This window comes from Lutra lutra, chromosome X (assembly GCF_902655055.1).
Source record: "Lutra lutra chromosome X, mLutLut1.2, whole genome shotgun sequence".
Classification (NCBI taxonomy): Eukaryota; Metazoa; Chordata; class Mammalia; order Carnivora; family Mustelidae; genus Lutra; species Lutra lutra.
In genome coordinates, this window is record NC_062296.1 from 18,032,314 (window position 1) to 18,049,560 (window position 17,247).

A 17,247-nucleotide genomic window follows, 5' to 3' on the forward strand; every position below is an offset into this window, starting at 1 on the left:
TAAATGCTGAGCAATGACTTGATTATCACTAAGCCTTTTAAAGGCCATCAGCACCAGTAAGCTAAGCTTAACTTCAAGGGAGAGTCATGGCTCAGTCCAAGTATCCTTGCCTTGCTTCGGATTTTTTGGGCCCAAACGTGGAGTGACTGCAGCTTGCTCCACTGAGCTTTGCCATTGCAACTGCAGAAAAGTCCCTTTAATGAGCAACAAATGGCTCACAAGCACCCTGGCACTATACGTCTCTGTATGACTTAGCCCTTCGTTATTTGTCATGGTTCATGATGCATTGCTTATTTACCTGCTCTAGCAGCAGTTTTGCCTGGAAGGGTGAAGTCTGTTGTGGTCTTTGAAGAATGCACGAGTGGTTCCATGCACCATGAAAATGAATAGCTCCCGTGCCAAAGAGAGTTGCATTCTCATGGTTTCAATTAACACTGACATAATGGGACTATGTCTACACCCCCACCCCAAACTCCAGGGGCTATAATTAGAAAGCAGTTCCTTACCATTGTGATGTCTAAATGATTGTCCTGCCTCGAGAACAATTTCCATTCCCCCCCACCACCCGCTCTTTGATCCCATCTGTTCACAGTGCCCCAACACCTACAAGAGTACTGCACAAGTTATTTTGCCATTTCCTGCATCATTATAAATGTAAATTGTAATAAAGTTCTATCCAAATAGCTTTTAAGAACTGGGTGTAGGCACTTCTTCAACCCTGAATATTTGTTTACACTCACAACCTTAAACAACCAGAAGAGGAAGGTGGGACTCTAACTGATAGTGGGGAAGCAAGTGGAGGACGGCAGGACCCTGTGGAAGGGGTTAAGGACTTGAGACAGCGTGCTCTCAGGACAAAAATCTCTGCAGGGAGGTTAATATAAGGATGCTTCTGTTTTATCTACAGCACATGGACAAATACTCCTGAATGGGCCCTGGTTTGTCCCACATATTTTGTTCTGTCTTTAAAATTCTGTTATCAGGGCACTAGGAACATCTCATCCTTCTTTCTTCGTGTGTGTGCAGTGAATTCAAAATGGGAAGTTGTTGGGGCACATGGCTGGCTCAGTCAGTTAAGCATCTGGTTAAGCATCTGCCTTCGGCTCAGGTCAGGATCCCAGGGTCCTGGGATCCAGCCCCGCTTTGGGCTCCCTGTTCAGTGGGAAACCTGCTTCTCCCTCTTCCTCTGCCTGCTCGCTTGCTCACTCTCTCTCTCTCCCTCTCAAATAAATGAAGAAAATCTTTAAAAAAAAACAAACCCTAGGAAGTTGTTGAATAAACTCATCACATCTCACAGCATGTTTGGGTTCCCTATCTTTTTTTTTTTTCCCATAATTTTGGGAAATATTTCCCTTTATTTTTATTGGGTGCTTACGTTACCAAGCAACAGATAAAATCTAGGTCTTTTTTTGTTTGTTTGGTGCGATTGGCTTTGCAGACCAAAAAAGTGTTGCAGCAAATGTATGTAAGGGACTGGAATAAACTAAAAGGAAATGTGTTTTTAACTTGAGTGTAGCGTGTTGACTGCCATCACTGCGCAGTGTGGCTTAAGGCTCGTTCGGAATTACCAAAATGAAATCCAGGCTGCACGAAGAGGTCTTCTCCAGCAGTTTTCCTTTTCCAGGCCGCTTGCAGTAGTTTTTAATGTGGTGGTTGGAAAATGCAGGTTATTGAGTAGAAAGTCTCAATCTATATTAAAAGTCTTTGCAGGGAAGGAGACTTTTCTGCAGAGGCTTTTTATAGCAGAAATGGTGTGCAGATGTCTATTGGGGGGCAGGAATGAGTGTCTTACAAATGGGAAATGAGGATTCTTCCCCCTGCTCTCCCCACACTCCTACTGACTTTTTTTTTTTTAACCGTGAAACATAGACAGCCTCCTAAAATCCTAAGGCACTTCAATGTTTAGAAGGACCTTGATCAGTCTTGCAGGCTTTTATTATAAGACTTGGAGATTGGCTGTTAATATCTTGTCATTATGGGTCAGTAACTCAGATAGATTTTGATTTGAGGACATAGAGAAGTATTGAGTCCAGAGGATATCCCGTTTCTACCGTACTGTCCCCCCAAACTAAACAAGTCAGACCACCTCATTCTTACATAAATAATGTCAAACCCTTTTTCTTACATAACATCCCACTTTTTAATAGAAATTAATCACCTCTGCTACATTTAGCCCCAATTCTTTCAAATATTAAAACTTTGGTGAGATAGGTGTACTGTTTGCTGGCATTTTTGCTTGTTTAAGTGAGCTCTTTTTTTTCTCCCTGGGCAGCAGTGTTTACTGGAGCTTTTGAATTCTTGCCAGAAAACCATCCAGCCTCATAGCTGAGCATTCGCTGTGTGTGGTTCCCCTGTGCTAGGTCTGGGTCCCTACGGAGAAGGACCAGGTTCCATGTGCTGCCCTCGAGTTTCTTTTCATTGTTCCTGAAATGCAGTTACTCAAGGAAGCCATTCTGATGCACATCAAGGAAGCCGAGTGCGTGGGCTCTAGAACCAAAATGGCCACATTCAAATCTTGGCCCTGCCCTTGAAGATCTCCTGTGAGTCCCTTAATCTCTTTTGACCCCTGCTTTCTCGTGTGTGAAATGAAATGATATTACACCTCTCATATGATTATCGGGAGGCTTAAAGGAGTTAATACATGAGTTAATACATGCAAACTTAAATGAGTTGATACATGCAAAGTACTTAGAAGAGAGCCTGGCACATAGTAAGTTAGCTTACAATTGATTTTATTGATATATCAATAAAATCAATAAAAGCTCTCAGTAGACAGGCAATTCTGACGTAGAATATCCTTCTCTTTGGTTTTGACATGAAGATTCTTCATGATCGTGAAACCATAGAAGCAAAATAAACATTTTTTTCCTGAGACCATGGATCCATTCTTTGTGTTAGTGGTTCAAAGGCGGAAGGGAGGAGTGTACAGTACAGTTTTGTGTCCTTTGTTTCTAAATGTCATTTAGAGAAATAACTACTCTGTAAGAGAGGTCTGAAACATATGCCTTTTAGCAAAGCACTCATAACCCCCCCTCACTCCCAATCCTACTGGCATTGGGGCTCAACAGAGGCTTCTAAACAGAAGGAAGACCTCAAATGTTAGTCGAGAGCTGTGGCGCAAAGGAATAATTATGTTGAACATTTTAAGTGGCATGTTGGGCCACAGAGCATCAATATATAACTGACGATTAAAAGGCGACCTTGGAGTATAGTTGCCCCTTGTGTTAATCCCCACATGCAGGATCTACCACTTGGACTTGGGTCCCCACATAAATGTACTTTAGTAAGTTATTTAGGGACTCTAACAATTGATTTTGAGGCTTAGGAGGGAGTGAAATGTGAATGAACTTGAGTTTCTTTTTTTTTTAAACTTCTAATTTTTTAAGGGTTTGTATTTATTTGAGAGAGAGCTTGCAAACAAGTGGGAGGAGAGACAGGCAGAGGGAGAAGCAGAGTTCCCTTTGAGCAGGGAGCCTGACATAGGGCTCGATCCCAGGACCCTGGGCTCATGAACTGAGCTGAAGGCAGATGCTCAACTGACTGAGCCACCCAGGTGCCCCTGAACTTGAGTTTCTATTCAAAATAAATAAAACCCCAGAATGAAGCCCTTGAGGATTCCAAAAGATAAGCAACCATTTTGTTTCTCCACTGGGTACTCTAGAGCCAAAAGGGAGAAGTGGTCCTTGGCATCCTGGGTTTGCCATCCTGAGCTTGGCTGGGTCCATGAGAGTGGGGACCTAGACCTAAGGCCTGGGGGGTGGTCACGTTATTGGTAAATCTTGGGGGTGAACATCATAGGGGACCCCTGTTTCTTTCCATTTCCTGACTGTGTTAAAATCATTCTCGAGGGGCACCTGGGTGGCTCAGTCAGTTGAGTGGGGAGCCTGCTTCTCTCTTTCCTTCTGCCCCTCCCGCTTACTTATGCTTGCTCTCTCTTTCTCTCTAATGAAATTTAAAAAACAAAAACCATGATGCTTCTCTGTACCAGAGCCTCATTCCCACACAAGGGTCTTGTTTCCCAATCTGAATAATGTGAAGTCATGCATAGTGCTGTAGGTAGTGGTCCTGAGGCCAAAGACTTGAGTCTGATTTTCTCCAGCTGGGTATTGTGCATGTCCTTGCCCATCGCTGTTTTCTTAGAACTTGCCCATCTCTCTTCTCAGTTCTGGCATTTAGTATTTCCATAACATGTTATAGCTGAGTTCTTCATGATCGTTTTTTAGTAGTTAGACAACCGGTCATATGCAGAGCATGAGCCAGTACGTAGCCAGCGAACGAAGTGGAAACTGTCCGCCAAACCCAGTTTCATAATCTTCCTTTAATAAAACTCTACTGTGTCATTTTGTTTGGTCCCGGTCTTTAAACCTTGAGCAGACACCAACCTGTGTAGTAGACTGGGCCTGCTGCAACACAGATTTGACTTAGAGTGGAACAAAGAATAAAGCGGACCATGAAGAGTTAAGAAAAGAAAGCCGGGGACAGGGTGGGGGGGGTGGGGTGGGGAGGAGGGGGGAGTGGCGTATTTGTTGAATAAAACTATCACGATTTTAGATTTTTTGCTTATTTCCTACAGGCCCATACCATTTTGGAATGTGTTTGTGCTTTCGAGAGCAGGTTCCCTGCTCTAATACAGAGATTCCTGCTTTCTACCTAATCACAAGTACATTCCAGAATAATCCCCAACACGAGATAGGTGCTCAGTGACTAGTTGTTGACACTTGAGCTTTGTGCATGTTTCCGTAGTGGGGCATGGTTTCTGCTGAAGCAGAGTATCCAACAGATGCCACGGGCTCTTCTCCCATTTCTCGTAGGCATTTACCCACTAACTCTTCACCTCTCTGAAATCCAGCCAGTTAGCGGTATGGTCAATGTGGAAGCGAACCCTAGCAATGGAGGGGAGAACAAGTGTGCCCAAGATGAGAGTTTCACAGCCTGTGCTGAAGAAGGCAGGGAAACGTGATCTGTCTGGGAAATGTGTGGCCTTGCTTGATGTGACCTCTAAGGCCCCTTCCAACCTTGACTTCTGTGCTTCTGGGCTTTTCCAACCACCTCCTCCCTCCAGGCTTGTGTGCTCCTCTGTAAACTGAGGGGGTGAGATGGGCCGGTGTTGCAGTCCTAACTATTGGTGACTTTGAAAGAGTGAACTTTTAGTTATCCAGAAAATCTAGCCCTCCAGACTGGCCATCCCCCCAGGGTATCAGGTAGCCAAGATTTCACTGCCCATTAAAGCACAATGAAAAGACTCATTGGGCCTGGGTTCAAACTGCAGCAGCAAAGTCCTCCTTCTTGGGAGGGGATGTTGACTTTGACCTACACAATTAGCTCCTCGCTGTTGGAGGCTCCTGCCCCGCCCGCTTCAGGCCAACGTTCTGGTGGGGATAAGAGGCGGGGTGTGTGTGTCCATCAGATAGGAGCCCATAGTGTTCAGGTTTCCTCCTGACAGTTCTAATCCCTTGTTCCTGTTCCGAAGGGTAGTGTTGATAATCGGGTGTCCCAAGTCACACTTCACGGCAGGTGAAGTTCATCCCAGCATCTGTTCCCTGCCCGGTATCTGCTTTCAGAAGTTTGCTCAGGACCTTGGTTGGTACTGATAGGAGGGGAATGCACTAATCCTCTGATAGCGACTGGGTAAGCAGCGGGCGGGTCGGAAAGAGCAGGAGGGCGGGAACCCCAGGCTAGCTGCCGGTGTGTGATGGCTGGCCACCATCCTTTGTAAGCACTGATGAAGATGCGGGGCAGGTGGCCTGCGTGCCTGTGTGCCTCAGACAGTGTCCCTGGAGAGAAGTGGAAGAGGATAAGAAGCCTCAGTTCTCCATGGAGGGTGGCCAGTACCACTTTTACCCTTGTTGCTTCTCTTCCTCGTGAACTGCCCAGTAGTATCTGTTTCTGCCTGGTCTTCATGTGCCTTTCAGTTCTGGCCACGCACACAGTCCTTCCTGGGCAGCCAACCCAGCCAACTTGGCCTTCTCCCTGGTGGTGGTGGTCTCCCTTCAGCTGGCCAGTTAAACCCAACCCTTTCTCCCCAGTGTAACCGAAGTCTCCTCTCTTCCATTGAGCCTTGCCTGAGCATTCTGCTTTACTGTTCCCAGGCCTCAGAAGACCTTCACCTCAGCCCAAGTTTAAGTGTATTCATGTTCTTTTTAAAAAAAAAAAAAAGATTTTATTTATTTGACAGAGATCATAAGTAGGCAGAGAGGAAGTTGGGGGTGGGGGGCAAACAGGTTCCCCACTGAGCAGAGAGCCCGACACGGGGCTCGATCCCAGGACCCTGAGAGCATTACCTGAGCTGAAGGCAGAGGCTTAACCGACTGAGCCACCCCGGCGCCCTGTATTCACGTTCTTGCCCACAGAAGACATTGAGTTTTGCCTTCAGCACAGCTACTAGTGCTGAAAGGAGCACACACTAGGGACCCTGCTACAACTCGATGCGGGGGTGCTAAGTGTCTAAGGCAGACACTGGTGGTAGAGGCCACAGCAGGCCATGCACAGTGGGCAGGAGAAGGTCGTCTCTCCTCCTATGTCTCCTGGCTGATCCTGGAACCGTGTGTGTACGAGGACTTCAGAACAATTGAGCCACATAAAATGAGTGAGAGTGAGAGTGAGCGTGCGTGAGAGACAGAGCGGATGGAGAGAGCATGGGCGTCTCTGGGGTGTGAAGTATGTGCCCCTGGGTTATTAATGGTCAAGTGGTGTTCTTCCCTCTCTCCCCACCCACCTTCTTCCCAGCATACCCTTTCCTTCTCTCTAATCTGCCTCTTACAAGTAATAGGCCAGGCCTGCTCGGTGTTATCCATCCCAACTCATTCTTAAGTTGAATTCATGGCCAAACCTTCAAGGTCATCTGTTACTGCTGCCTCACCACTATATTTGTCTTCCCCCAAACTAGGTCAATCCCACAGCCCAGTGTACCCAGGCCTTGCTCAAGATGACCTACTGCTCCCACTGCCAGGGGCTTGTGAGTGTGAAGCCGTGTTACAACTACTGCTCCAACATCATGAGAGGCTGCCTGGCCAACCAAGGCGATCTTGATTTTGAATGGAACAATTTCATAGGTGAGTGAGAAAGTGAGGGAGGGAGTTGTGTCGCCAGAGAGAGCTCAGCTTCCAGGCACGGGGAATATTGTAATTATCGTCCATAAAAGTTCTTCTGTGCCTTATTTATGGGATGCCAGGGTTCTAAGTGTACTTGGAGTTTGCACCATTCTACAGGTAAGTGTTCCCTTGAACTAATGGTGCTGGTACGGAAGACCTCAGACCTAGCAAATACCAAGGTATCAGAAAGAGAATGTGACTTTTTGGCATTTCTTCCCCAAGAGGTCTGTTTTAGTTACGCATCATAGGCTTGTGTCCCTGTAAATGCTGGAGTATGGCCATTACTGACTGAACTTTGAAATCACCTGTCACGCTGGGACCGAACCTTCTATATAGTGGCCCGATGCCCGTTGGATGTTTGAACCAAGTGAAACCTGACTGGGGGGAGATCTAGGGGTTCTCTTTCTACAGAGGATTTCACAGTAACCTGAGTGCTCTAGTGAGCACGGAGGCCCCCTTTGCTCTAGTCATTTTAGAGGTGAGCATCCTCACAGCTCCCTGACATCCGGAATCCAGACAGCAGTGTAAGCGGGGTGCCCACTTTCCAAGAGGATTCATCAGCATCAGTGGGAAAGGACAATTTTAAGGATCGTTTATAGGTCCGGCCATCGAGTTCGTTGATGTGCATTTAATGCACAGCTTAGTCCTGAAAGCTCTGTGACGGGCATGGGGGCTCCTGGTCCTCCGTGCTAGTGGCGCCATACACACGCATGCACACACACATGTGCATGCGCACACACACACCAACGGATCACAAAACAGACTCGGCTCTTCCTCCAGTGCCCAGTCACGTTTGCATAATTGCAGAACATAAGTGGCTTTAGAAGCACCTGTTTTTCACTTCCTTGTTCACATCATGGGAACATGTGTGCAATTTGCTGGCACCTTTCGGGCAAGGGATTGGACTCAGGTGGTTTTTTATTTTTTAGTCTGCATGAGAGCTAATTACCATATTAACTCTGTTTGAAAATGCATCAATAAATTGGCTCCAACAGATTCTTGAGAACACTGACCCGGGGGGGAAAAAGAGACACATGAATATTAAGCACTTCAACACAATTGTAGCCTAAATAGCTCTAAGTGAGAAGACCTGTGAAAGGGTAGCCAGAGGCAGCAGAGGCTCTCGCATGGATGGCCCAACGTGCCCAGAAGGAAGCCATGGGAGAAATTGTGGCTTTAAAAGCATTCCCTCCCTCCCCCCATCCCCCGCCCCGGGAAATAAAAGCTCATGGCATTTCCAGATCGGAAGTTGATGTTTCAATTTTCAATTTTCAATCCGACCCTCACCCCCCACAACCCAGATGCCAAATTTGAAGTTCCCTTCTGCTAAATTCATTTTTGTAAATGTTGGTTCGCCTTTTAACTTTATAGCATCTATTGTACTCGTTCTCCGGGCAAAGGAGAAATCACCATACACTACAAACAGTGCAGAGCGACAGCCCTCGAGTTTTGCCAGCCTATCTACAGACCGGTCACGAGTGAGGTGCAGAGGGCCGTGTCCCTTGCACTGTTCTCTTGTTCCTACGTGTCTGGCAGAAACTGTAACTCATTGTATTAAAATACAAATTCTCTCACGCTCTTTTTTTTTTTTTTTTTTTTTTTTTACATTTTTCCAAAGAGTTTGCAGATCCATGTCAAATCAAAACTGCACTGTGGCTCGCTTAATTAATGTTTTCAAGCAAGGAGGAGTGAGTTGTGGTGGTTGTTCTTGTTGAGAATTTTAAAAACTACGTTTGTTCTTTCAAGAAACAGAATTAAACCCGAGTGGAAATTGATAGGATTTCTGAATCCATTTTCCTCAGTTCTTTGAAATGATCCTCCTTGGAGGAATGAGGTATATAATTGTATCTAAACTTAATTTTTAATGGGTATTTTATTCTTTCTGTCCCATAAGCTGATCTCACAGGCCAGGGGTAACAGACATTGTTAATCCCCAGTGCTTTTTTTTATGAATTTTCACCAGGGTTTAATTTGCTCTGTGGTTGTAGAATTCAGTCCCAATTTACATGCCTTTGCTCTAAGTTCTTTTTTTTTTTTTTCCTTTGCAAAGAATTTTTCTTTCCCCTTTAAACGACTGCAGTTAACGAATGGTGATGGGCTTTTCCCCCAACTTCTTTAAAATCAGATCTTGGGGTTAAGTTGGGAAACTGCCTTTTGTTTTCCCAGTGGGTCGTGAGCCTGAAGATGGGGGTTTGTGAGTCCTGGCGGCACAGCGCTAAAGGATTCAGTTTGCCTGGTGTGAAGGGGATTCTCTGTGGACGAATGGGGATGACCTCGTGCCCATAGCCTGAGCGCCAAAAGCCTGTGGCTGCACCAGGCCCCCAAGAGACAGGCTCAGTTTTCCACATCTGCCTTCTTGCTGCTGTGTCCTCCTTTCCCTCTCTTGAATTGCTACCAGCCTTGTTCCAGATGGATCCAAACAGTTGGAACACCCCTGACCTGGTTTTGTAAGAGGTCGGCTCAGAAGGTCAATCCAGTACTCCCCACCACCACCACCGGGACGAAGTCGGTTTCCGGACAAGCTTAAATGCTGCTCCGTTGCACCTTGCTTTCCGTCACGTACTGTGGTTTGCCTTAACCTTCACCTGCCAGGTGACTTGTGTCACACGTTGTGGCCTGCAGGACTTCCGTGCTGGGATGTCGGGGTGTCAAGGCTGCCAGCAGGAGGCAGGGCCGGTCAGATATCCCAGAAATAAGAGACCGTTAGCCTGGACCCACTATCTTTGACTCTCCCTCGGGGCTTCTGATCAGGGCTGGCCACTTGTAGGGAAGGGCTGCACTGAGAGCCAAGCGGGACTCCCCCCAGGGGTGGGGGGGCCCACTCTGCACATTCCTCAGCCGCCCCGTGCAGGACTCCATGGCACCGGCCCCAACAAAGGCCCGGCTTCCCTCCATTCCCAGAGTTGACAAAGACGCCAAACAGCCAGAAGAATCGGGTTTATGTTTCCTTTCAGTCTTTCACAAACATATTAGTGATCCGGCCTTTCCTCACCAGTAGGGGAATGAGTAGTTCCAAAATGCACTGGATCCCCCACCCTTGCTTAAACCTCTGCATTTTGGATGTTGATTATCTGTCTATTCATAATATTTTTATTTGGAGCAAGCGACTTCCTCTACAAAGAATGTGCTTTCTGTACGTGGCAGTCCTTGACGATTTGACAATGATGAGCACGTTGAAGCGGTGCTCGACTTGTTTACAAAAGTCTCCCTTTGCTAGCCCATCAAAAGCATTTTCCCCTGTGGTACGATGCTATGTTCATGCCGGCAGCCTTTACTAAGAGGTAGGAAGCGTTACTTTATTGGTGCTTACCACAATGCAGTCTGAAACTTCATTTGTGACTGCTTTTCAAAAAATGTGCGTTTCAGGGAAGTCTACTCGGAATTGCAGCTTAGAGAAATGACCCCCATGCCTTCGGATGTTGTGTTGGGTCTGTTCTAGGTGGAAGGTAAAAGGTTGATGATCAAATTGGGTTTCATGGACAGGCTGCTGCCCAAAGTCCTTTGCACCAGAAAGCTGAGGTAGAAGATGGTGGTGGCCTGCAGTCCTCTCTCAGAAGGGCATAGAGGCTTCTGGAAACTAGCCCTCCTTGCTGTGAGCTATCCTCGGCCTACCTGAAGACTGTGGATAACGTAGTAGGCCCACGTTATGCCTAAAGAGCCTTCCCTGCCAGGCCCTAAGCACCAGAGTTGAAAGGAGAGCGGACAAGTGGAAAAGTTCAGTGCTTATCCAGAGTGAAGCACCCTTTTCCTCATTTCCAGTTTCCTCGAATTTTGACCAGGAAATATCAGGCAACGGTACTGAGCCTCATGATCCCCACAAACATGTACGGCAGAAAAACAAGTACTAAAACATTCTAGACTCCTCCAGAAGGCCAAGGTGACTCACAGAGTCATCCATGAAGACTCACACTGGGAGCATGGGCTTTTTGTGGACTGTGTCTTCTGTTGTCTTCTCACCCAAATGAAAAGAGGCACATGTTTTGCTTTAACTCGATGCCCTTGTGTTTGAAATGGGAAGTTTATCTTAATACAAAATTGCATCTTTCAAATTTTCATTATTTGAAAAGTCATTAGAATTCCTCGGAACACTGTCATTTGTACTTTCCAACTGTGCGCTCAAGGAGCTGAAAGGGTTTCATTTAAAAAATGAAAGAAAGCAAATGATATGCCAGGATTTTGATGGATTTATGTTTCTGAGTCTTGTAAATGGAACCTAAATGAAAAGATCCCAGGAAGCCACTGGGAGAAGTGGCACGTTGTTGTGCCCCCGGCCGCAGGTTTGTCTGCGGGAGCTAGTGCAGAGCCTCACAGCGACAGCCAGCGACACACGCAGGGAATGAATAATCAGTGTGGTAGGATGTTCCCGATTGGGTTTCCTCTCTGTGGAATAAAGCATCCACCTGGCCATTTCACCCTGTAGAGAGCTAGTGATACACGGTGACTAAATGCAGCTTGGTGTTAATAGAAACGGATGTAAAAACCTGAGTTGATCAGGACACGTGCCTTCTTCCCTAACCCCCCCCCCCCCCCCCCCGAAACAAAGACGGGGTGAGATAAGCACTGATGACCCACGGCCGAACTCACGGTTTACTTTTTGTGCTGTATTGTTTTTCCCCAAATGTCCTGTTAGACGCAATGCTGATGGTGGCAGAGAGGCTCGAGGGTCCTTTCAACATCGAATCGGTCATGGATCCCATCGACGTGAAGATTTCGGACGCTATAATGAATATGCAGGAGAACAGTGTGCAAGTGTCTCAGAAGGTAACGAAGGCAGGATAACTGGCAAAGAGAGGCAGAGCCCTCCCCTCCAGCCCCTCTTCACAGCCTCCCCCCCCCCCCCCCCCCCAAGGCTTGGGACGCACCTTCCCTAATGTGACCATGTTTGCTTTGATGCAGGTTTTCCAGGGATGTGGGCCCCCCAAACCCCTCCCGGCCGGCCGGACCTCCCGTTCCATCTCCGAGGGGGCTTTCAGCGCTCGCTTCAGACCGTATCACCCCGAGGAACGCCCGACCACGGCGGCTGGCACGAGTTTGGACCGACTGGTGAGCACTTTGGCGCAGGAACGGGCGTGTTTAATGACAAAGAACCTAAAGCATTTGCTCCAAATGCAGTTTTAGTTGGAAGTCTGTCCAGTGCGGGTCTTTCAGGTGAAACTTTCCAAGCAGATTGCATGTGGATGTCCATAAATCTGCCTCTCATTTTCTGGCTCATAAAGTCTGTACATCGTTAGGAAACACGGCGCATCTACTGTGCACCCATCACTGTGCCCGTTAGAGGGAGGCGCAGAGCGATGGGACGCCTCCTCGTTCTCAAGAAGCCCCCGGCGCAGCGGGAGAAGCAGGCATCCCCGGCTACACGAGCGGAGGGGATGTGCGGGGAGTGTTGGGATGGCGGGAAGGTGGGAGAGAGCTGCTTGCCCCGCGTCACCAGGGCAAGGGCTGGGGGGGAGGCGTGGTGACAGGCACTCACAGTTGCACAGAGGGAACAGTATAGACGCTGCAGCCAGAGGAGGAAAGTCTTCTCATCCCGCGGGGCCTGGAGGCTGGCGGGCCTCAGACGGTAGCTGCGAAGAAGAGGGAGAGTGGACGGTGGATCTGGGTCGCTCCCTCGGGGCCTGCATTCCAACCATTAGTTCACTGGACTGAGTTTGCTCTTTCTGTACAAATTTGATCTGCATTTTTCTCTTGTGACTCGAGTTGAAAAGGAATTGCCTAACACTCTGGAGCTACTTTAGAGATGATCAAAAGACACACGTGTAGGCTGTTGTTGCGTGCTTTTACAGAGGTCTCTTTCCCTCCCCCTCCCCCCATGAGGTTACTGATGTGAAGGAGAAGCTGAAACAGGCCAAGAAGTTCTGGTCCTCTCTGCCCAGCAATGTTTGCAGCGATGAAAGGATGGCCGCCGGGAACGGCAATGAGGACGATTGTTGGAACGGGAAAGGCAAGAGCAGGTTAGCCGCGGGCAAGTGGGGTGGCAGTCTCCCTTCCCACCTGCCTGGGGGCTCGCGGGCCTTTCAGATGGGGGTCACTCAAGTTGTCACTCGAGGGAGGCATCATGAAGTACTTGACAGTAGGTAGCAATAGCATGGTTGGCTTCTAGATGTTCTAAGGAACAGGCTTTGCCCCGCAAGCCTTGTGAAGGCACCCGGCTGTTTGCGGAGCGTACTGGGCCAGAGGTCTGCGATGGTGGCTCTGGTCCAGCATGAGGACTGCAACTCAGGGTTCTGGTAGCATCATCTTCCCAGGGTTTTAATGCCTATGGTTCTTAGCCCCCCGGTCTGGCCTCCTAAAGCTCCAGTTCCCCCAAAGGTCTCATTCTCTTCTTGGGTGATGTCTTATGTAGCCACGCCTCCATACCCAGTAACTTTCCTAAGTCCCCACTGTATCGGCCCTTGACTCTGACCCACCAACGTCCGTTAAAAGGGGTAGCTTTCCAAAAGGTCCCCATCAAAGTGGAGAAACAAGAAATGGGACAACTTTCCCCTGAACTGCACTCAGTGGGAATAGAATCAAGGCCGAATTCTCTGATCTTCGGTGACTTTGAGCTTTACCGATCATCTTAATGGGGTCATTTTCCATTTCAGATACCTGTTCGCGGTGACGGGAAATGGCTTAGCCAACCAGGGCAGTAATCCGGAGGTCCAGGTGGACACCAGCAAACCAGACATTCTGATCCTTCGCCAGATCATGGCTCTTCGGGTTATGACCAGTAAAATGAAGAATGCTTACAATGGGAACGATGTGGACTTCTTTGATATCAGTAAGCACCTGTGGTTTGAAACTTAAACCTTGTTCTCGTCCACCATGTGATGAGAACAAGTGGAATGAAATGTCTGTTCCTCTTTTTTTTTTTTTTTTTTTTTTTTTTTAACTAGGTGATGAGAGCAGTGGAGAGGGAAGTGGAAGTGGTTGTGAGTATCAGCAGTGCCCTTCGGAGTTTGAGTACAATGCAACCGACCACTCCGGGAAGAGCGCCAACGATAAGGCCAGCGGTGCTGGCGGCCTTGCCAGGGCACAGCCCTACCTTCTCGCTGTCTTCTGCATCTTGCTCTTGGTCATGCAGAGAGAGTGGAGATAATTCTGAATCGTAGAGAAAAAGTTCTCTTCAAAAAGTTAAAAAGGCACCGGTTATCACTTTTATACCATCCTAGTGACTTTGCTTTTTAAATGAATGGACAACGATGTACAGTTTTTACTATGTGGCCACTGGTTTAAAAAATGCCGACTTTGTGTTTTCATTCAGTTTTGTGGGGAAAAGGGACTTGTATGTATAAAGGCAGTTCCTGCTCCCCCAGAATCATGTGAAACGTGGCTAACAGTGTAGGTACAGAACTGTAGTGAGTTGTGCATTTGTGATTTTATCACTCTTGTTTGTTTGTTGTTTTTTTTTTTTCTTTTTGTTTGTGGGTTTTTTTTTTTTTTCCTCCTTCAATTATGATCTCACCTTGTTTCTTACAAGAAAACCAGGGTCCTTTCTTGGCATGTAACATGTACGTATTTCTGAAATATTAAATAGCTGTACAGAAGCAGGTTTATTTATCATGTTACCTTATTAAAATGTCCATTTATCCCTATTGATGGGTTGCCTTCTCTGGAGAGGAATGGATATGATTTTGGTTTTTTTTATTATTAAGTTAGGACAGAATGTGAAGGCACAAGGGGGCTTCTGAGCCACTTGGTAGGTTGGATTCAGGCATCAATGCAAGAAGGCTCTACTTCCCTGATAGCCGAGGACTGGAAGACACTGCAGACCATATCCGTCTTGGTCGAACTGAATTACATAAACTAAGATCACAGGTCCGTTTCTCGAACCCGCTTATACTTAGAGCAGAACCCACTTAGAAGAAGATTCCTTTTCAGTACACTCTCCCTAGAAATATAGAAGGCGTTCAGGATGTCTGAGTTATCACACGTTCACACATAGTTTAGGGGTGGGTTTTTGTCTTTTTGTGTCTTATCCAAGCAAGTTAGCAAGCCGCTGTGTGCTGGTCTTCATGTCCACACTGACCTGCTTTGATTTCCTATCCCGAAGGCAGAAATAAATGACCAAGAAGCTCATTTGGTCCCCCTTGTTACAGCATCCCAGATTTCACACCCCACTGTGTAGAATAGGGAACTCTCTGGGGGCCAGCCAGAACCAGGGTACAGTCTGGGCGCCCTAAATAGCTGTCAGCACTCCTCCAGCAAACTTCTCGTCTGTGCATTTGCGTCTGGTTTTGGATCCCCGTTTTTGTAAAACAAGGTTTCTAAAGTGTCCTACTTGAGTTGTCTTCCCCAGGCCCATCTGATCAGAAAGGCGAAGGGCTTGCTGTGGGTCATGGCCATGTGCTACCCTGTCAGCCAAAAAGTCCGCTTGGGGCCATCTGGGTGTCCAGGATTTTTTCACGTGTTGTCGTTGTTGAGAGGCAGATGGGAGGGACTAGTGAGCCCAGAAGACAATAGCTTAGTGGTGACCCTTAGCCATGGTTCTGGGGGCGGGGCGGAGGGGAGGTGGCACGGGGATCTGGCAAAGGCCAGAGCTGTTGGCCCAGGCCAAAGACAACCCCGTTCCTTGTATCCTTACCAAATGACAGCTTATAAAACCATGAGAATGTAACAGCTCCCTTTAAAAAGGAGTTCCCAGAAAGTCTTCAAAGAGGGAAGATCCTACAAGTCTCTTCCTGCGTTAGGCAGCCAGATCTCCGACGCCACAGAAGCTAACACCCACGGAGGGGTGGTTTGTGTTCCTGTTGAATCTTCAGTTGTTAGACTAATTCTCTATTTTTATATTGAAACATAATTACTTGATAGCTCAGGGTCTACATTTCATTCAGCTTTTCACACCAAATTCTTCAAGAATGGTCAACATGGAATATTGGGGGCTGTTGTAAACAGAGGCTTAATTTTATTAGAAGTATGCAGTTATTTATTAAAGCATGATGTTAATAAAATAGGCATATTCTGGCTGGTGTGTATAAGTGTTTTTTTTTTTTAAACAAATCACAGAAGACCTGAAATGGAAAAGGTGCTCCATTTATGTATGAGGAAAAATGGATTGTAAATAGCTAAGCTGCCTTGTGAGAACTTGGAAAATGTGCTGATACTTAGTAACTACCTCAGTTGTGAGGAATTTCCTTTTTAGCTTAGACTGCTATTACTTTGACTTGGTAGAAATGAATCTGGTCTCCAAAATGTGGCTCAAAGAGTTATCCCCGTAGACCTTGTGAGTTGTTTTTAATTTTAAAACCTTGAACTCTGCCCAGCTGTTTTCTTTTAGTCAACTTCTCTACACCAATAACATTTTCCGAATTAAATATTCTTGAAGGTTCTTCTGGACTCTCACTGATTTGTTTTCTTTCTTTGCATTTTTTCCTGTTACCCTTTTATTATTTAAATTGTCTCTTGCTTTTGAACTATGAAATAAACAAATCATAGATTTTTCCATTCAGATCCGACTGGATAACTCTTGGCTCCTAACCAGCTGGCAGGCTCACCCTTGCACCCTGTCCCACCCCTGCTCCGTAAGAAAGAATAAACGCAAGCTGAATATTCTAAAATCTTTTAAGAGTTCAGAGTATGAGGTAGAATAAAAGCTTTGTTGGTAGACCTGCCTTTTCCAAAGTCTCTGTTAATAGCATGTGACTTTTTGTTTTACAAAGTCATTTGGAAATTATTTTTTCTTTCCAACACTTCACCACCCTGTACCTCAAGAAAAAAAACATTTTTAACGACTCTCAGATTTATATTTTATTTCAAAAACAGTCCGTAATTAGCACCTATTATTTGATAAAAGACAAAAGTACAAAGAATTGACATGCATTTAAAAACTTTCGTCCCTGCATGTTCGAAACCTAACAGTTTATGTGAAAAAGATTTTGTCATTTGTGATTCTAGAACAGACATAAAAATAGATGTGGATGATGATGTGCAAAATTCTGCTTGCCCCTTGGTGTCTGCGGAATGCGCCCACTTGCAGAGCTAAAGTGTGGGAAGTCAGTGACTGGACCTGTGCACGTGCACAACTACCAAATACAACTTTCTTCATTGAAATAAGGGAACAAGGGCCGAGAACTATTTTTTTTCAACTTCAAACCTAGTGGGGAAAATACACCTGTGCGTTCTGGGATACACTTTATTGCACAAGTTCAATTTTTACTTTTAATCTCCTAGTTATTTT

General features: G+C 46.5%; 1 protein-coding gene across 1 annotated transcript in view; it reads left to right on the forward strand.

Annotated features, from left to right (window-relative positions):
* Positions 1-16,406, forward strand: part of GPC4 (glypican 4) — a 106,568-nt gene extending 90,162 nt beyond the window's left edge. The window contains exons 4-9 of the mRNA XM_047716263.1: positions 6,887-7,052; positions 11,722-11,852; positions 11,988-12,134; positions 12,906-13,042; positions 13,676-13,851; positions 13,967-16,406. Of these exons, the coding sequence (XP_047572219.1) occupies positions 6,887-7,052; positions 11,722-11,852; positions 11,988-12,134; positions 12,906-13,042; positions 13,676-13,851; positions 13,967-14,169 (960 nt within the window). The 3' untranslated portion in view covers positions 14,170-16,406. The remainder of the gene's footprint in view (positions 1-6,886; positions 7,053-11,721; positions 11,853-11,987; positions 12,135-12,905; positions 13,043-13,675; positions 13,852-13,966) is intronic.
* Positions 16,407-17,247: the final 841 nt, after the last annotated feature.